Here is a 19,909-nt window from a genome sequence, read left to right on the forward strand (position 1 = left end):
CCTGCCATGAGCAGGGACACCTCCCACCAGCCCAGGCTGCCCAAGGCCTCATCCAGCCTGGCCCTGAACACCTCCAGGGAGGAGGCAGCCACAGCCTCCCTGGGTAGCCTGTGCCAGACTCTCACCACCCTCACACTGCAGAAATTCTTCCTCAACTCCACTCTAACCCTGCTCTGCCTCAGCTCCAAACCATTCACCCTTGGCCTGTCTCAGACACCCTCAGCAAAAATCTCTCTGCAGCCTTCCTGCAGGATCCCTTCAGGTCCTGGCAGGCAGCTCTGAGGTCCCCCTGGAGCCTTCTCCTCTCCAGGCTGCACACCCCCAGCTCCCTCAGCCTGGCCTCACAGCAGAGCTGCTCCAGCTCTTGGGGCATCCTTGTGGCCTCCTCTGGACTCTCTCCAACAGCTCTGGGTCCTTCTCATGCTGGGGATACCAGAGCTGGAGGCAGGATTGGAGGTGAGGTCTGAGCGGAGCAGACCCCAGGGGCAGAATCCCCTCTCCTGCCCTGCTGGCAACAAGGGTAGGGAGAGACTGGCACAGGTTGCCCAGGGAGGCTGTGGATGCCTCCTCCCTGGAGGTGTTGAAGGCCAGGCTGGATGAGTCCTTGAACAACCTGGGCTGGTGGGAGTTGTCCCTGCCCATGGCAGGGGGATTACAGTAGATTTCTGCAGCTTAAGCTGCAAACTTTGGAGCTAGCTATGACTTTGAGAGAGCAGAGAAGTGCAGAATCACCTCCCTCATCCTGCTGGTCACACTGCTTTGGATGCAGCTCAGGATACTTCTGCTCAGCACAAACATAACTAACAAACAGCTGCAGAGCCAGCACCCCTCCCTGGAGCTACTGACACCTCTGGACAGTCTCTCAGCAGCTGTCTGCAGGACAGAGCATGGGGGCCATTTCCTCACCTGTCCTTTTGCAAAGCCACACAGCAGCCTGGAGCAGTCATTGTTGATGCTGAGAGCAGAGATAGCTCCATACTGGGCCCCAACAGCAGTGCTGCCCAGACACAGCCGCAGAGCCTGGTTCTGATCTAGAGCAGAACAATTGGTAAGAAATTGGAGAGAAAGAGCAGTGATTAAAATTAACATCATGGACAGCCCACTGAGGGCACAGCAGCAGCTCACAGGCCTACAGCTCCTGAAGAGCTGACAGGATGGGAGCACACATGAGTAAAGGGACAGTGAGACACTGTCCTGCAGGGACACACAAGTTATTGTGAAAGGTATGAAGCAGGCAGGGGGAGTGTGGAAATGCAGAGCTGTTCAAATGGAAGAAGAAACTACTGGAGAAGTCAAAGCAACACTTGGGTTTTCTTTTGTTATTCTGCAGTGCTGCTCAGATTAATCATAGATCCACAGGATGGGTTGGGTTAGAAGGGACCTTAAAGATCATCCAGCTCCAACCCCCTGCCATGGACAGGGACACCTCCCACCAGCCCAGGTTGCTCAAGGCCTCATCCAGCCTGGCCTTCTGTCACCTGAAACTGGGGAGGAGACACCTACCCCCACCTCACTACAACCTTCTCTCAGGGAGCCATAGAAAGCAAGGAGGCCTCTCCTCAGCCTCCTCTTCTCCAGGCTAAATAAGCCTGCCCCTTTCCATTCTTGTCCTGCTTTTGAGTGGGGGATTAAAAAAAGAGATATTGTGAGAAAAGCTGGAATGAAGATTGGAGACCTGAAATCTAATAGATGCACCATAATGACACTGTGCAGGACTTCATCTTGAGCAAGAAGGGAAAGGACAGGATCCAGGGGAACAGATGCCAGCTGAGCATCAAAAACCCTGTGGAAGAATTGCCCAAGGCACAGGAAACATTCCTCCAAGCTGCAGCACCACCAGCAATCTGCTAGATGTGAACCAGAGCATGGCTGCACCTCTGATTTCCTCCCCAACACACCATGGTGCATTCATCAGTCTGCAGAGAGAGGCTGATGGCTGAACACTCACTCTGGGTCACCTTTCAAGTCCTACCAAGTATGAAGAGGCATTAGTGGAAGAACCAAAATGAACACTAGCAAGGAGAGTACCTGAACCTGGATTACCCTGCAGCACTGGTTAGGGTGAGGAGAGCGAGGCTGGGACAAGTTCAAATACTTTTTCCACTCTGTTCCTTGCTTTCCTGCATCTACTGTAGCAGCCCAAGAATGAAAAAAAAATGTCTTTTCCTACAAAATCAGGGAAGTGGTGGCAGAGAGGCTGGGATAGAGAAGGTGACACAAATACCACTTGTTCTACACACAAAATGAGACAGGGCCCAGCAGAAAGGTCAGGCTCTGTCTTGCAAATGTACAGGGAAGGCTGGGAAACCTGTCAGCTCCCACGTATGACATGACACCAGAAGCAGGCAAGAGGACAGCACAGGTTATGGGAGCTCAGAAACATAAAGGTTCTTGTGACTGTTGAAGGGTTCTGCTCTCAAAATCCAGGGGGGAAACCAGAAAGGTGCCTTGGGTTGCCATCATCTCTACAGCAGGTGACAAGCAGCCCAGGGATGTGTTCCCCACGTACCTCTGCTCTGCCTGCCAGCACACCTGATGCTGCAGGAAGCATCTCCCCCTTCCATCCTCTGGTGAGGTTGGATGCCACACACAGAAGAAGGGAGCTGCATTTGCTTGTTTACACTTCAAAACATTTCATAAAGATGCTGCTTCTACTGCAAGGACCTTCAGCGACACCAGAGGCAGAGGAAGGGCACTTTACACAGCTGTGTAAAACTAAAACCATGTCTTGTAGCAGCTCTGCAAATCAACCTGACCTTGTTCCTGAAAAAATCCTCTGACAGCCAAGGAGAACCTGAGGGCTCAAAGGGCTGGAGCACAGCAGCAGCTCTGACAGTAACACAAGTTCCTGTGTACAGAGAGTCACAGACCCACAGAATGGTTTGGGTTGGAAGGGACCTTAAAACTCATCCAGTTCCAATCCCCTGCCATGGGCAGGGACACCTCCCACCAGCCCAGGTTGCTCAAGGCCTCATCCAGCCTAGCTTTCAACACCTCCAGGGAAGGGGCATCCAGAGCTTCCCTGGGCAGCCTGTGCCAGACTCTCACCACCCTCACACTGAAGAACTTCCTCAGCTCCAGTCTAACCCTGCTCTGCCTCAGTTCCAAACCACTTCCCCTTGTGCTACTCCCATGCATTCAACAAGCAAGCTTCAAACTGGCCAGCAGCACTATCACTGCCTGGTTACTGCACCACCTTACTCTGCCTGGCACCTTCAGCTCTGGCACACACAACACGCAGACTGAGCATGAGGAGGTGTTCATGCAGGGAACATGCACAGCAGTGTTACTGTACCTTTTCCTTTTCAGGTGACAGAAAGGGCCAATAGAGGAAAGAAAAAGCCAGGAATCAGTATAAAGGAGTAAAGCAATGAACAGCCTAGGTAGGATCATCTCCAAACACAGATTTTGCTGATGGTGTTTCTTTTTGTCAACATTTCCCCTTTGGATTGATTTAGGTAGCTCTGAGGATGCTGTGGTAGCTGGTGTTTCAAAGCCAAGTGGTTTAAAAGGCTGAGAGAATCACTGAAGAAAAATAAGTTTATAAATGCAGGCATTGTACTGAAGACAGAAAGAAACAGAAGAAAACTGAGAGGAAAGAAAATTGGAATTCATGGTGACAACTGAAAATACCATTTCCAACAGTTATAGAATCACAGAGTTGTTTGGGTTGGAAAAGCCCATCCAGTCGAACCATCAACCCAGCACCACCATGGCCATGAAACCATGGCCCCAAGTGCCATGGCCACACAGTTCTTGAACAAAATTTTAAGCCATTTCCTCTCCTTCCATCATCTGAGACTGGGGAGCAGAGCCCAACCCCCACCTGGCTGCAGCCTCCTCTCAGGGAGCTGTAGAGATCAATGAGGTCTCCCTCTTCTCCAGACTGAACACTCCCAGCTCCCTCAGCTGCTCCTTCCACTCCATGCCTTCCAAACCCCTCACCAGCCTCATTGCCCTTCTCTGGACACCCTCCAGCACCTTTCCTATCTCGTGGCACCCAGAACTGGCCCCAGTGCTCAAGCAAAGCTGTTGGTCCAAAGTAATCAATGCTGCAACAGAGAACTTTCCTTAAGCACACTCACACTGAGCGAAACAAACATCAATCCTACAAAATCCATCAGTGGAAACACCACAAGTCTGCTCCTAACAGCTCCTGAAGACCACATGTTGACCAGAGGAGTTATTTATGTTCAGATCACTTCAGATCCTCTGTTTGAACACTGCATTGAGCAAATGGCATCAAAGAGCTTAGTGTCTGGATGCCCAGAAAGGTGAGTGTGACACTGGCACAGACTGCAGCTTTTTGCCTTGTTGCGAGTTAGGAACGGACTGGACATGGCTCAGCAAATTCTGACATCAGTAATGAGCTCTCCTTTAGGTTTCTTCACACTGACAGCTCCAAGCACACAATTCTGCTGAGCAACCCTGACTGTATTTTACATATACTGTGCTGCTGTGTCTCTGAGGTGCCTTCCAACCTGAGCCATCAGTGATGCACTTCAAGGAGATCCACCACAGAGGCTAATTGGGTGAGCAAAGTCCTGCTCTGCAGCTGAGCCATGGGCGCTGTGTGCAGGCAGGGCACAGCCAGCAGAAGCTCCTTCCTCTATGGGGAGTATATCACAGAATCACAGAAGGCATGGGGTTGGAAGGGGCCTTCGAATGTCATTCCTTGTACTTGATTTCCTTGCTGGAGTAAACCCACACTTAGCACAAACTCGACACCTCAGAGGAAACCCACCCTGCAGTTTGAATCTTGGCTGGGTTTGGGTTGTGTTTTGGGGTTATTTTTGAGCTTGTGCTTGTTTGGGGTTGTTTTTATTTTAAGACCACTACAAAAAAAAAAAAAAAAAAAAAATCAAACCCCAGTATTTTTAACTTACCAAATATCAATGCTAACCCATGGGAAGTCCCCACTGCTATCAGATTTGATGCTGCCTGAAACAGTCATGCAGAAAGATTGAAAACAGAAGAGGTGTCAGTCACAAATTGACCAAACTCACAGCACACTCATGCAAAGCTTGCCATAAGGGGAAGACTTAGAAGGCTATGAACTCAAAATCAGTTACCTTTAAGTGACAAGCAATTCCTACTTGAAAGCTAGAGAATATCACACCTTGGGACCATCACACAGACAAATTCATAGGGCTGCTCTTCCTCTGCTGTTTGAAATTCAAATGCTCAGAGCAGTACCCACAGTAAAATTTCTCCTCTGTAAAGTCAGCATCATTCTTTTGGTGTGACAGAGGAATACAAATATTCAGAGCTGCTACATCCAAATCTGAACTCTTCTACAACCCTGGGCAGCACTGGTCCCCTGAAGAGACAGCTCACAGCAAGCCCAGAGGCTCTGACTTCCTTCCATGAGCAATTAAGCACAGGGGCAAGACTACTGCACTTGCAAACCTGCAGCCAGTTAAATACAGCTCAACAGAACTCACACGGTGCTGTGGACATATCAATGCTGTTCAGCAAGTGTAAATCAGGTTAAAATTAAGTACTTTGGTGTCTGGAGTATGCCAGTACAGCTGGACATCCAACACTGCTGTGCAACCTTTTGCCTTAGCTGTGGCTGTGGGGGATTGTCCCGTTTTCATTTTTCAACAAGCAGTCTAATTTCTGAGGGACTGATGCTGCAACAGTCAAACCAACCAAGTGAATGTTTCAGTTCTTCATGGAACACTGAACTCATTTCAGAAGGGAAAACAAATACTGGCTGAAGTGTTTCTCTTCTCCTTTAGCTCCAGGCAGCTTCACTTCTGCCATATGCAAACCAGCAGGAGTTGATGTGGACTGATGAGGAGGATCCTCCAGCCAGGCTTTTAGGGACATTTGACATTTTCAGGTTGATATTTCAGTTACACCAGAGCTGTAGAGATTTTTGAACCTCTCATTTTATCAGCACTTCAGTTTAAGTTTCTTTATGAGGCAAAGCTGTGAATGGCATAGAAGAAACACCCAGGAGAATCCAGTGTGTGCCACAGGTGAGCATGTCCCTCATAGGGACAGCTTAGGTGCTTAGCTAACAAAGCCTTGGTGATGGCAGGGAAAAAGGGAGAGCACAGGGCTTGATCAGCAGAGGGGCAGTTAAGGGTTGAACTTCAACCCTAGGAACCAGATCTTTCCATGTTGCTTCACCCACCCCTCACAGCTGAAAATTCTTAGTAAGGCCATGAAGGAAAATGCTTTTATCAGTCTTCAATTACTGCTGCAAGGAAAGTGCATGCGAGCCAACCACAGAACAATGGAAACTGTTAGGGTACTTACAATGGCAGTGGGCAAGCCAGCATCCACTTTGTCCTAGAAGAAGAGGACAAGCCATGAGTAAGAGACAGAACTCCCAGCCCTGTGCATGTCTCTAACAGAAACACAGCATGCAGGGAAATCAACACAAGTTACACATTAACAGCCTCACCAGGGAGGAGATTGCTGAGGGATAAAGCAGTTACTGGCTAGAAACACCCTGAAGGGATGAGAAAGGGCAGAGCAATGGAGAAGCAGCAGAATATCCTGTAATTCCATATGGAAGTTTCTGGGTTCTTTACAAGATGGCCTCATCTCAAGAGTTTGCAGTATTCTATTTTGGGTCACAACAACTCCAGGCTCCAGAGCGGAGCAGAGTGGACAGAAAAGGACCCAGTAGAGAAAGACCTGGGGGTGCTGGTTGCCAGCCAGCCAAAGATGAGCCAGCAGTGTGCCAGGATGGCCAAGAAGGGATTGTCCCTTGTACTCAGCCCTAGCAAGGCCAAACCTCAAACACTGGGTTCAGTTTTGGGCTTTCACTCCAAGAAAGACATTGAAAGGCTGGAGCAGGTCCAGAGAAGGGCAACAAAGCTGGGGAAGGGTCTGGAGAACAGGACTGGGGAGGAGCAGCTGAAGGACCTGGGGATGTTCAGCGTGGAGAAGAGGAGGCTGAGGGAGACCTCATTGCTCTCTACAGCTCCCTGAGAGGAGGCTGCAGTGAGGTGGGGCTTGGGCTCTGCTACCTAGTCTCAGATGATAGGAGGAGAAGAAATGCCCTGAAATTGTGCCCGGGTAGGATTAGGTTGGAGAAGAGGAAAAATTTCTGTGCTGTAGGAGTGGTCAGGGATTGGCACAGGCTGCCCAGGGAGGTGGTGGAGTCCCCATCCCTGGAGGTGTTCAAGAAGCTGTGGCCATGGCACCTGGGGCTGTGGTGAGTGAGCTGACAGCTGGACTCATGCTCTCAGAGGGCTTTTCCAACCCAGACAATTCTATGCTTGCAGGAACGCAGCATAGACACTGATGGCAAACCCCTTCCCCCTCCTGGTCACCCACCATCGACACAAGGAGCAGCCAGCAGCAGCACACTGACACTGAGACACTCCTGACACCCACCCTTGAAGCATTTGTAAACAGTGATAAGATCCCCCCTCAGTCTTCTCTAGTCTACACAGCTCCAATTCTCTCAGCCTTTCTCCAAAAGAGAGAAGTTCCAGTCCCTCCAGCATCTTCATAGCCCTTTCCTATACCCTCTCAGGCAGTTCCCTGTCTCTCTTGAACTGGGCAGCCCAGAAGTGGACACAGTACCCTAGGTGAGGCCTCAGCAGGGCAGAGTAGAGGGGAAGGAGAATCTCCTTTGTCCTGCTGGCCACACTCTTCTTGATGCACCCCAGGATGCCCTTGGCCTCCTAGGCCATGAGGGCACATTGCTGGCTCATGGTCAGTCTGCTCTCCACCAGCACTCCCAGGTCCTTTTGCCTAGCAGAACTAATAGCAAAGGGAGGCAGATGTCACACACGGAGCACTGCACACCAGAAGAGATTCAGCTTTCTCACAGTGCACAGGACAGAGGCACTCACTGCTGCAGACACAATCTGGGCAGAGATCCCCTTGAGAAGCGACAGCCTCGTGACCGACCCATGCAGGGAGAGAGAGTCTGGCAGCTTCTTCTTCCTGGGGAAATACAAAACAAACCACTGCATCAGAGCAGAGGAACTTTGCCCACAGCTAAACCAGCAGGTAAATTCTGAGTGCACTCAGAACTCGTGCAGTTTCCATTCTTAGAGAACAGAGCCAGGATTCCCCCAGCTGCCACACAAACCACCATGCCTAGGACTGCTCACATCCCATGGAGCACTGACTGTGACTGTGCCTGGGCCACCCTGCACTGGCAGGGGCACTGCACTAGACCCACAGAAGGGCTTGGGTTGGCAGGAGCCCTGCAGTACCTTTTCAGGTGTGTCCGGTCCCCACTGTCAGAGCTGGCCACAGAAGATGTGTCATAGGAGTGCGTGTCTGTGTTATCCACGCTCAGGAGGAAGGGATCCTCCAAAATGAAAGACTCCTCTTCATCATCAGTCTGAAGGAAGAGAATCACGAGAGCTTACTAAAACCCCAGGACACGCAACATTACCACAGCAGCATGGATCAGACAGAAGAATCGAGGAGGAGAAGACAAGGCAAGTCTCACGTGTGAAAGAGTTATGGATCCTCCTACCAGACTGATTCTGTGCAAGCAGCAGTTTCCAGAACTAACACCACCAACAAAGCAGGCTGCAAAGTTATCCAGCTTCTTTCTACTCCAGCAAAACCTTAACAGACGTGTACCTAAGCTGTTCTCAAAAGTCTCCAACTGCTGAGAAAAGGCCTAGAATTCACAGAATGGCTTGGAATGGAAGGGACCTCAGAGATCATCTGCTCCAACCCCCCTGCCATGGCCAGGAACACCACTCAACCAGATTGGGCTGCCTTGGCCTAAGCCACTCAAATGCTTACTGAGAGCAGGGGTTAAACCAGACCACCTATGGCTGCCTCAGGCACCCACTGCTCCCTCCTCAGCTGCACAGGGCCTGCACGAGCAGGGTTTCAGAAGCTGCTATCTACTTGCATGGGTTTCACAGAGTTTTGAGACAAGCAATCATCTTCAGAGAACACGCCTGCAGACAAAGGGCAATCCACCAGGGTTCTTGCTCTCCTGGGGCACTGTCTGCTCTGGCACATTGTCTATCCAGAGGTCTCTAAAACAAGACTGCTGCAACACCTGTGGGTCAACTCCCTTAGAAGGCATTAGAAAGAGAAACAGTACAGCCAAGTTTAACTCAAAGCCTGTCCTAGACTCATACAATGGGTTGACTTGGAAGGGACCTCCAAAGGTCACCCAGTCCAATCCTCTGCACTCAGCAGGGACATCTTCCACCAGAACAGGTTGCCTTGTTCAGCTTCACCTTGAAGATCTCCAGGGACGGGTCAGTCATTACCATCCCCTGTGTACGAGGACAAACAGTAATGGAGTAAGACTTTGAGTTTCTCTGCACTGAACTAGTATAAGACTTGAACTCTGTTCCTCTGCCATAGACCTTGACTGCACCTACTCAGTTTGGTGTCATTCACATTCAGTGAAGTCCCTCTGTTTTCATCACCCAAAGCATCAGCAGAATCAGGCCATACCCTTCTATTCCTCCTCTTACTCCTAGCCTGCATGTTCGGGACACCTTTTATCTGTACCTTTCTAAAAGGGCTGTCCTCACTCCCAGGCTCCTTCACCCTTGTATTGGCCTCCTAGGGAGCCAATTTATTCAGTTTGGAAGAAAATCTTGAGTTTACTTCCACAGCCTTCTTTTCCTTCCTAAGAATCATGCAAACCTGTGGCTATTATAAAAAACACTGATGTGGATATGAACAAGACAAGGTACTACAGGCAACAGCAGATGCTGAGACAGCTCATTGCTCTTGCCAGAGGGTTAAATACATGAAAAGTACAAAACACATGGAGTTGTGAAGAACCTGCTACTGTTTCCTCCTACTACATCAGAACTACTCAGAATTCACAGGTGTCATCAAGCTGGAAGGGACCCTCAAAGGTCATCTTGTCCAACCCCCTGCACACAGGAACACCTCCAGCTAGAGCAGGCTGCCTGGGGACACATCCAGGCTGACCTTGAATGCCTCCAGGGATGGAGCCTCCATGGACAGCCTGTTTCAGTGCCTCCCCACCCTCACCGTGCAGAACTTCCTCCTGATGTCCAACATAAACCTGCCCTGTTCCAGTTTCAAACCATTGCCCCTCATCCTATCCCTTCTGAACAGTTCCTCCCCAGCCTTCCCAGAGGTCCCCTTCAGATATTGAAATGCAGCTCTGAGGTCTGCCTGCAGCCTTCTCTTCTCCAGGCTGAACAGCCCCAACTCTTCCAGCCTGTCTCCATAGCAGAGGTTCTCCAGCCTCTGATCATCTTTGTGACCTCTTCCGGACCCTCTCCATCAGGTCCATGTCCTTCCTGTGTTGGGGGTCCCATAGCTAGACACAGCACTGCAGGTGAGTCTCCCCAGAGCAGAACAGCATTCTTTACATGTTATTTATTTTTAGCCAAAAAAAAAAAGCTGTTTGATGACCCTGGCCTTTAATGGATTCTACAGTTATCAGGTGACTCTCCAAAGCCACAGGTGAAGATGCTGTAATTTGGTGGAAACACTTCGGTTTCAGCTGTGGATATTTTGACTGAAAAAATCTCCAAATCTCACACTGCACAGCTGGGTACCATGCACAGCTACCACTGTCCAGAAATTAAGAAGTCACACAAGTTTTAGTTCTGAGGAAATACACAAAGGAGGCCACGAGGAAGTGCTGCCTCACTTCAGCTCCTCCCTGCACTGCAGCTGATTACATGTCTGATGAACCACTCACCTCATTTAAGATGCTCTCCAGTGTTGGAGGAGTATCAACTTGAGGAATGTCGAATTCTTTGTCATCAATCTGTACATCAGAAACCACAGACTGAGGTTAGGTTGCCTGCTCCACCTGCCACATTTGTTTCTAACCAAACAAGTGAACAAAAGCAGCCATGCATGCGCTCCTTGCACCACCCCTCTGCCACCAAAGGCACCATTGTACTACAGTCACAGTCTGACAGGGGTTGGAAAGGACCTCTGGAGATCACCCAGTCCAACTCCCTTGCCAAGGCAGGGTCACCCAGGGCAGAGCACACAGGAACACATCCAGGCAGGCCCTGAAAGCCTTCAGAGACAGAGGCTCCACAACCTCTCTGGGCAGCCTGCTCCAGGGCTCCTGCACCCTTAAATTAAAGAAGTTCCTTCTCATGTTTAGATGGAACTTCTTACATTTAAGTTTGTGCCCACTACCCCTTGTCCTGCCACTGGGTGCCACTGAAAAAAGACTGGCCCCATCCTCCTGACACCCACCCTTGAAATATTTCATGAAATCCCTCCTCAGGCCTTCCCCATAAGAGAGATGCTCCAGTCCCCCCATCATTCTCTTCCACCCTTTCTGAACTCACTACAGGATCCTGTCCAATTCAAAAGACACTCAGGAGAGGAAGTGCCACTGCTGTTCAATGAGAGTTGGCTTTCTGATTATTTATACACTTTAGAGAAACTCCGCTGCTGGCCTCCAGACCCCAAAAGCCACAGAATACAAGACAGAGAGAAATGGGCTTTCTTTGGGCTGGAGGCCATTAAAAGATGCAGAGATGTGGTGCTGAGGGACATGGTCCAGCACCAGCCCTTGGCAGAGCTAGAGAATGGTTGGACTTGATGATCCCACAGGTCCCCTCTATCCAAAATAACATGATTCTATTCTGTGTAAGGTGACCTCCTGTCCTTAAAACACCCCCACATGACCTTGCTGGTGTAGAGAAGCTGCAGCTGTGCAAAGGGAACTGCCTGCATGAGGCTTCTGGAGGAAACACTGTCTCACTTCCTCCCACCCACCTCCCTCAGCTCTCCTATCCATATTGTGTTCTCTGAATGCCAGCATTGCAAGGCAGAATAGGAAGTGTTTAGGATCAGAAACAGACCAGAAATAGAAACCAGTTCTCTGACCTGTGCCCAGAACTGAAACTTCCAACACCTTTGTACTTTCACAAGATGACTCCCAGTGTCCCACAGCCTGATGCAGGCAGACACCAGCACGAATGCGTCCTGCTGCAGTGGAAGGCCAGGCAGAGAGCACAACAATGCCAGGGCTTAGAAAGCACCTCTGAAGGGCACCCAGTCCAACCCTTCTGCCAGAGCAGGATGACCCAGAGCCAGTCACAGAGGAATGTGTCCAGGCAGGTTTGGAATGCCTCCAGAGATGGAGATTCCACAGCCTCTCTGTGCAGCCTAGGCCAGTGCTCTGCCACCCACAAAGGAAAGAAGTTCCTCCTTAGGATTATGTGGAACCTCCTGTGTTCCCGTCTGTTTTCATTGCCCCTTGTCCTGTCACTGGCCACCACTGAGAAGAGTCAGGCTCCATTCTCCTGACTCTCACCCTTCAGCTATTAAGCTACAGTAGTGCGAGCAGCAGGAGCAGGATCGTCCTCCTGCATTCAACACTGCTACACCTCGAATGCTGGGCTCAGTTTTGGGGCCCTCACTCCGAGAACACTGAGGGGCTGGAGCAGGTCCAGAAAAAGGCAATGAAGCTGCAGAAGGGTCTGGAGAACAGGGCTGGGAAGGAGCAGCTGAGGGACCTGGGGGTGTTTAGTGTGGAGATGAGGCTGAGGGAGAACTCATTGCTCTCTCCAGCTCCCTGAGAGGAGGTTGCGGTGAGGTGGGGGTTGGTCTCCTATCCCTAGGATCAGCTGAGAGGAAATGGTCCAAAATTGTGCCAGGGGAGGGTTAGGTTGGAGATGAGGACAAATTTCTTTGCTGCAAGAGTAGTCAGAGACTGGCACAGGCTGCCTGGGGGGTGGTGGAGTCCCCATCCCTGGAGGGGTTCAAGAATCATGTGGCCATGGCACTTGGGGACATGGTTTGATGGTCACGGTGGTGTTGGGTTGCTGGTTGGACTCAATAATCTTAGAGGGCTTTCCCAACTGAAACAGATCTATGATTCTATGAGATTCCTCCTCAAGCTAAACAGCCCCAGGTCTCTTACCCTGTCCTCAGATGAGAGATGTTCCAATCCTCTCTAGGACTCTCCCCTAGAGTCTCTCCAGTACTTCTCAGGCCCTTCTTGAACTGGGGAGCCCAGAACTGGACTCAGTACTGAGGCAAAGAACCTCCTTCGACCTGCTGGCCACACTCTACGCAGCCCCAGGCTGCCATCGGCCTTCTTGGCCACCAAGGCTCCTTGGGGCTCACGGTGCACTTGTCCGCCAGCACGCCCAGGTCCTCTTCCCTAGAGCTGCTCTCCAGCAGGTCAACGCCGCCCTGTCCTGGTGCAGGAGGCTGTTCTCTCCCCGGTGCAGAACTCTACACTTGCCCTGCATGGACTTCTCCAGGCCAGTGCCCACACTCGGGCTCAGCTCACCGCGGAACCGCTGCCGCTGTGGCCGCAGCTCCTCGCCCTCTGGTCCCACGCACCGAAGGCACACGGCCGGGCCTGACACAGCGCCTGCCAGGGCGCGGGGTCACTGTACATACTGCTGACCAGCTGCTCCTCTGACGCGGGTAGAGCACACCCGCGCTTCTCACCCGCGTTTTGCCCACCAGCGAGACCTGCATGCGCGTTCGTGCTCAAGCGGGAATTACACGCAGCTAAACGCACACGATCTGCTTCCAGTTCAAGGGACAAATCGAAGAGGGGCGGACCTGGCCGCCCTCGGTTCCCGCCCGCCAGACCCTTCTTCATGGCCGCCGCAGAGGGAGAGCCGGCGCAGGCAACGCCGCGGCCCCTATGCCGCTTCACCCGGGGGAAGGCTGGGGAGAGCCGCGGCCGAGACGCACCAGCTCGCTGCGGGAGTCCAGCTCACGATCCAGCTCCGCCACGCTCAGCGCCCGCTGCGCAGGCAGCTCTGGGCATGGTTCGACCTCCGTTTCCGCGGGGAAGGCACCTGGCTCCGATGCCGCCTCCATCGGCGGCCTGCGGCGAGACGCGGCGGCGACAGCGGCGAGAACCGCAGGGCGGCAGCGCCGGGACTCGAACCGGCGCCTAGGAACGCCCCACACCACCGCATGCGCAGCGCCAGGAGGTCCCAATCTGCTGCTCGTCTTAAAGGGGCCGCGCTGCGGGCAGCGCTGAGCTGGTGGAGCCGCATGGAAGCTTTCTATTTCATGGGAAATTCCGTGTCTGCAGCACGGCGACGGCTGGGAAACATGGCCCCACTACCCAAGAGATTCGTTAGCCTCCACGGGAAGCAAAACCATTACTAATGGGGAAAGAAATGAGAGATCAAAACACTCCACCCCTTCCAGGCCCATGGAGCCTTAGCTGAAGCCAAGTGGTTTTGCCACAATTCCCAGCGTCTTGGGGCCCAGGATCTGGGGGATTGCCACAATTCCCCACATTTTGGGGCCCAGACACAGAGCCAGTCTGCAGCCATGTCCCAGCAAAGCCAAGGAAAAGTGTCCTTGTAGGTTGGAAATTGGGTGAGAGACAAAAGTCTTTGGGGTTAGGTAGCTGATGTTAGGCAAGGCAGAAGCTGCTGGAGCAAATGTCAGAAGGACTGAGCCAGACTTTGCTCCAGTGGTGTCCAGTGCCTGGGTAATTTGGCCTTAGGACTGACCCACCCAACAGACCCACTCCAAATCCAGCTAAGTTTTGCCTTTCATGGACTGTCCATACACTGCAGGATTCATGGACTACTGTGTCCAGCTCTGGGCTCCCCAGCTCAGGAAGGACAAAGACCTGCTGGAGAGAGTCCAGTTCAAGGCCAGGGAGCTGCTGAGGGGCCTGCAGCAGCTCTGACCTGAGGAAAGGCTGAGGGCTGGGGCTGGTTAGCCTAGAGGAGACAAGAGGATCTCATTCATGCTGACAAATATCTAAGGGGAGGGTGTCAGGAAGCTGGAGGCAGACTCTTCTCACTGGTCACCAGTGGCACAAGAGGTAATGGGCATGAACTGGAACATAGAAAGTTCATAGAATCATAGAATCAGTCAGGATTGTAAGGCACCACAAGGCTCACCCAGTTCCAACCCCCCTGCCATGGGCAGGGACACCTCACACTACATCAGCCTGGCCAGAGCCTCATCCAGCCTGGCCTTAAACACCTCCAGGGATGGGGCCTCAACCACCTCCCTGGACAACCCATTCCAGCCTCTCACCACCCTCATGGGGAAGAACTTCCTCCTCATGTCCAGCCTGAATCTCCCCAATTCAAGCTTTATTCCATTCCCCCTAGTCCTATCACTACCTGATATCCTAAAAAGTCCCTCTCCAGCTTTCTTGTAGGCCCCCTTCAGATACTGGAAAGCCACAATAAGGTCACCTCAGAGCTTTCTCTTCTCCAGACTGAACAGCCCCAACTCTTTCAGTCTCTCCTCATAGGAGAGGTGCTCCAGCCCTCTGATCATCCTGGTGGCCCTCCTCTGGACACCTTCCAGCATGTCCATATCCCTCTTGTAATAGAGGCTCCAGAACTGAACACAGTACTCCAGGTGGGGTCTCACCAGAGCTGAGTAGAAGGGGAGAATCACCTCCCTTGACCTGCTGGCCACACTTCTCCTGATGCAGCCCAGGATCTGGTTGGCTTTCTGGGCTGCAAGTGCACACTGAGAGCTCATGCTGAGCTTCTCGTCCACCAGCACCCCCAAGTCCCTCTCCTCAGGGCTGCTTTCCAGCCAGTCCCTGCCCAGCCTGGATTTGTGCTTGAGATTGCCTCGACCCAGCTGCAGGACCTTGCACTTGGTCTTGTTGAACCTCATGAGGTTGGCTTGTGCTCACCTCTCCAGCCTGTCCAGGTCCCTCTGGATGGATCCCTTCCCTCCAGCATGTCTGCTGTACCACACAGCTTGGTGTCATCAGAAAACTTGCTGAGGGTGCATTCAATGCCTCTGTCCATATCACTGACAAAGATGTTGAACAAGACTGGTCCCAGGACTGAGCCTGAGGGACTCCGCTTGTCCCTGGCCTCCCCTGGGACATGGAGCCATTGACAGCCACTCTTTGGGTGTGGCCATCAAGCCAGTTCTGTATCCATCTTGTGGTCCACCCATCAAACCCATGTGTCACCAGTTTGGAGACCAGGAGGTGGTGTGGGACAGTGTGGAAGGCTTTGCTCAGGTCCAGGTCAATGACATCAGTTGCTCTCCCCTCATCTATTAATGTTGTCACTTGTTCATAGAAGGCCACCAGGTTTGTCAGGCAGGATTTGCCCTTGGTAAACCCATGCTGACTGTACCAAATCACCTCTTCACTATTCTTCTGTCTCAGAAGTGTCTCCAGGAGGATCTGCTCCATGATCTTACCAGGCACAGAGGTGAGACTGACTGGCCTGTAGTTCCCTGGTTCTTCCTTCTTACCCTTTTTGAAAATGGGAGTAATGTTTGCCCTTTTCCAGTCAGTGGGGACTTCCCCAGACTGCCAGGACTTTTGGAATATAATAAAGAGGGGTTTAGCAACCTCATCTGCCAGTTCTCTCAGTACCCATGGGTGTATCCCGTCGGGTCCCATGGACTTGAACACTTTCAGGTTCTTCAGGTGATTATGAACCTGATCGTCACTTATGGGCAGTTCTTCCTTCTGGTTCTTGCCATTAGCTTCCATGACTATTCCAGGAGTGTGGCTGGAGGCCCTTGGAGTGAAGACTGAGGTAAAGAAGTCATTGAGAACCTCAGCCTTTTCCAGATCACTTGTGACCATTTCACAAGTTCCATCTAACACGAAGGGGAACTTGTTTACTTTGAGGGCAGCAGAGCACTGCAGCCGGTCAAGCTCTGTCCCTCACCTGCCATGCTGGCAGTGAGATGAGGCTTGCAGGCACAGTGTGGTGGCTCACGGTGCCAGTTTGCTCTGATCTGAGCCACATGGCAGCTCCATCACAGGCCATGGTGCTGTGCCTTGTACAACATCTCTGTCAATGCTGCAGGGTGTCACAAGGCTGTGGGCAATGCATAGCTCACTCCGGTGCTGCAGCTGGATGCAGGGTGGCAGCATCTCATCCTCCCATGCATGTTGTTTTGTGGCAGGTGTCAGCCTGTGCAGGGGCTGGGAAGAGATGAAGTGGCTGACTCCGTAATGGATCCTCAGCAGGCGATCAGTGTTTAAAGGCTTTAATCTGTTCCTTCTTGATTTGATGCCAGTCCCTTGATGGAATTTCTCATGTGTAACTGAGCCCTGACCATGTATAATGGATGGCGGTGAAGGAATGCAAGCGTGGCTGAATATTGGTAAACAGATGTCTGGTCAGCGGTGCAGCAGGTGCCTCTGTGCCCCACTGCCAGTACTTGCCCTCTGTGCCAGCCAGTGTAAAACCCTTCCTGTCCCCGATACCTGGCCTGGCTGTGTGCAGGGACAGGCACCGTCACCAGTTTCAGCCATTCTCCACTGGGCCAAGGAGTGGGACAGGGCTTGCAGCCAAGCCACCTAGCTGCTCTTTCCAGGAACGGTGCTGGTGCCAGCCAGTGAGCCCTGGTGCTGCCACTCGATGCGCCCTGTCAAATATTAATGTGCTGCTCACTGTGCTGTCCGCCTTACCCCAGCCTGCAGTGGTGGCCTGTGCCTGCCCCAGGACTGCTGCAGCCTCCCTGTCTACCCACAGTGTCTGTGGCTCCCTGAGTGGGGGCTTCAGGGCTGCAGCTGTGCTGGCCTCTGAGTTACCAGGGCTGGGCAGGACTCGACTCCTTGCGCTCTGTGGGGGGCTCCTAGGTGTCTTCTGTGTGCAGCAGCCAGCTCAGCCCTGCTGCAGCAGGTAAGGCCTGGGATGGGCTCCGAGAGCCCCGATCTTCCGGGGAACGTCAGCCCTTCAAAAGACGCAAGCCGGGGAGCAGGGCGGGCGGGCTGGGAACATCGGGCGGGCTGGGAACATGGGGAGTCCAGCGAAGGGCTGGCTGCAGAAAGCGGCGCCGGGCTCGGTCCTTAGCTGCGGGGGCATCACCTTGTCCCCCAGCGGGCAGAGGAGACCGCGGGGCCTCTTCGTCTTCTGAAGAGAGCTGCCAGCCGTGGGTGTCTCCCGGAGGGTGCTCCCTCAAAACTGGGGTGATGTGCCAGGCATCCCCACGGGGCAATTCTGCCCGACCACGCCTGGGGGAGCCTGGGGTGGTGAGCGTCCCTCTCCCCTTGTCTGCCCTCCTCCAGGACAACGCCTGCGCTTCCCCCTGCCCACCTCCGGCAGCCACCCGACCCGGCGGAGGATGGAGGCTGGCAGGTCAGAGCTGAGGCGCTGCAAGCCCTCGCCGCGGGCCGGGATCCCGCCGTCCTTCTTCGCCCACCCGGTAGGTCGCTGGCTCCGCCCGCGGCCCCCGGCTCGCTCCCTCGGCTGCCGGCCCATCCCGAGCTCCCTGTGACTGTGCCCGCGCAGGGGCAGGCGGCCGAGACGGCGGAACCCCCCGGGCTGGACCCCGCGGAGGCGGACGTGGAGTCCCTGGTGCCCACGCACGACGAGCGGGGCTGCCTCATCCCGGAGTGGAAGCGACAGGTGATGGTACGGCGGCTGCGGGCCCGGCTGACGGACGAGGACGCGGCGGGCAGCCAGGTAGGGGGCGGGCCGGGCGTGGGCGCATGCTCTCGCCTCGGGGGAGGGGGACGGCTGCCGCTGACCGGCTCTGCCCGCAGGACGCGGGCTCCTGGCGCTTCTCGCCCGCTCTCCAGGCCGTGCTGGGGCCCTTCGGGGAGCTGCTGACCGAGGCGGACCTGCAGCAGCTGGAGAGAGCGGTGGAAAGCCTGCAGCTGCGGCGGCGAGGCGAGGCCTACCTGAGCGAGCTGCGGCGGCTGGCGCGGGAGCTCCGCGCACTGCTGCCCGCTCCGCTGCTCAGCGTCTCCGTGCGCAGCCCCCTGCCCGGCCCCGGGCAGCCGCTGCCCCTCTGGTGCGGCCGCCTGGCCGGCGCCGTCAACAGCCTGAGCGCGCTGCTGGCCCATGCCGAGGGGGCGCCGGCCGCACCCCCCGCCGCTGTCTCCGCCGCCGCCGCCGGGCAGCCCCGGGAGCCGGGGGGCAGCCTGGCACAGAGGGAGATCCGGCAGTGCGGGGTCTGCGTTCGCAGCCTCCGTGGCGTCTTCGAGCCCGCGTGGGGGGCGGTGCAGGAGAAGGCGGCCGCGGGGGGCGGCGCGGAGGCCGCCAGCGACTCTGGCATCGGCTGCGAGGAGGCGTTTTCGGACGGCGGTGGCTCCCCAGGACCGGGGCCGAAGTGGGGCAGCCTGAGGAAAGAGCGGATCGTGACGCTCTTCCTGAACCACTGGAAACGGTCCGCCTACGGTCCCCCCGCGCTGGCTGCCGGGGCCCCCCGTGCGGCAGCGGGGCCGGGGCCGGGGGCAGGGGCGGCGGCGCGGCTGGCGCGGCAGCGAGCGGCCATCCAACGCCTGCTCTGCGGCTGGCGGGACGCAGCCTCCCGCCGCCTCCCACCGCTGCTGCCCCCAGCCGCCGCCGCCACTGGCCGCGCCCTCCTGTCCCCGGAGCAGTTCGTTGCGGGGCCTGGGGGTGGGCCGGCCGACTACGAGAGCCTGTCGCTGGAGCTTTTCATGCTGGGCTATTTCCGCATCCTGGAGCAGGAGCTGCCCCCCGAGGAGCGTCGCGGCCGCCACCTGCTCTGCTTCGAGGTGTTCGAGCAGCTGGGCCGGCACGGCTGGCGGGCGGTGCGCGCCTTCCACCGTGCTGTCACCGACGAGATCGCCGCCGGCCTGCGTGGCTGGCGGGACGGCTTCGACGACATCAAAGCCAGGTATTTCGGATCCCCCCGAAGCTGGGCCCGGAGGCCCAGGGAGGCCAAGGGAGAGGAGGAGGAGGAGGAGATCTGCCGTTACATCGACCGCAGCTTCGCCTTCTGGAAGGAGAAGGAGGCCGAGATCTTCATCCTGGAGGAGTGATGCCCGCTGGCGGGAAGAGCAGAGGGCTGCGTGGAGCCGCGGGCTGCAATAAAGGCCTTTTCGGTGCTGTCCGAGCTGATACAGGCTTCCCAGGGCAGTGGAGAAAGCTGCCGGGCAGAGGGGGGTGGCCTCGGCCCCTTCCCCCCGGGATCATTGTCTCGGACCCCCTGGCTCCTCGCGGCGCAGCTTGTATTTAACGCTCGGCAGCCAGGGGCAGAGGGGACATCACCGGAACCCCAGGCGGTCGATGAGGCGGAGAGGAGGGGTGCC

General features: G+C 54.6%; 2 protein-coding genes across 2 annotated transcripts in view; one reads left to right on the plus strand and one right to left on the minus strand.

The window, feature by feature from the left end:
• The window catches only part of VPS8 (VPS8 subunit of CORVET complex), a 69,412-nt gene extending 55,654 nt beyond the window's left edge, over positions 1–13,758 (minus strand). The window contains exons 1-7 of the mRNA XM_054385780.1: positions 13,630–13,758; positions 10,646–10,714; positions 8,193–8,323; positions 7,824–7,917; positions 6,271–6,303; positions 4,887–4,941; positions 907–1,031 (exon numbers count right to left, since the gene is read on the minus strand). Coding sequence (XP_054241755.1) covers positions 907–1,031; positions 4,887–4,941; positions 6,271–6,303; positions 7,824–7,917; positions 8,193–8,323; positions 10,646–10,714; positions 13,630–13,758 — 636 coding nt within the window. The remainder of the gene's footprint in view (positions 1–906; positions 1,032–4,886; positions 4,942–6,270; positions 6,304–7,823; positions 7,918–8,192; positions 8,324–10,645; positions 10,715–13,629) is intronic.
• A 3,785-nt stretch (positions 13,759–17,543) lies between these two features.
• On the plus strand, positions 17,544–19,713 carry ESPNL (espin like). The gene is made up of 4 exons (XM_054385781.1): positions 17,544–17,598; positions 17,918–18,054; positions 18,141–18,332; positions 18,395–19,713. The coding sequence occupies exons 1-4, from the start codon at positions 17,544–17,546 to the stop codon at positions 19,637–19,639; spliced, it is 1,629 nt and encodes a 542-aa protein (XP_054241756.1). The 3' UTR covers positions 19,640–19,713.
• Positions 19,714–19,909: the final 196 nt, after the last annotated feature.

The sequence above is a fragment of the Indicator indicator genome, chromosome 13, assembly GCF_027791375.1.
Source record: "Indicator indicator isolate 239-I01 chromosome 13, UM_Iind_1.1, whole genome shotgun sequence".
Classification (NCBI taxonomy): Eukaryota; Metazoa; Chordata; class Aves; order Piciformes; family Indicatoridae; genus Indicator; species Indicator indicator.

Excerpts from the sequence above, each read along its gene's own strand:
- ESPNL (XM_054385781.1), top strand. The coding sequence starts at position 17,544 with ATGGGCTCCGAGAGCCCCGATCTTCCGGGGAACGTCAGCCCTTCAAAA. Across the intron at positions 17,599-17,917 it reads CAGCCCTTCAAAAGACGCAA|GACAACGCCTGCGCTTCCCC; the intron begins GCCGGGGAGCAG and ends GCCCTCCTCCAG. Across the intron at positions 18,055-18,140 it reads CGTCCTTCTTCGCCCACCCG|GGGCAGGCGGCCGAGACGGC; the intron begins GTAGGTCGCTGG and ends GTGCCCGCGCAG.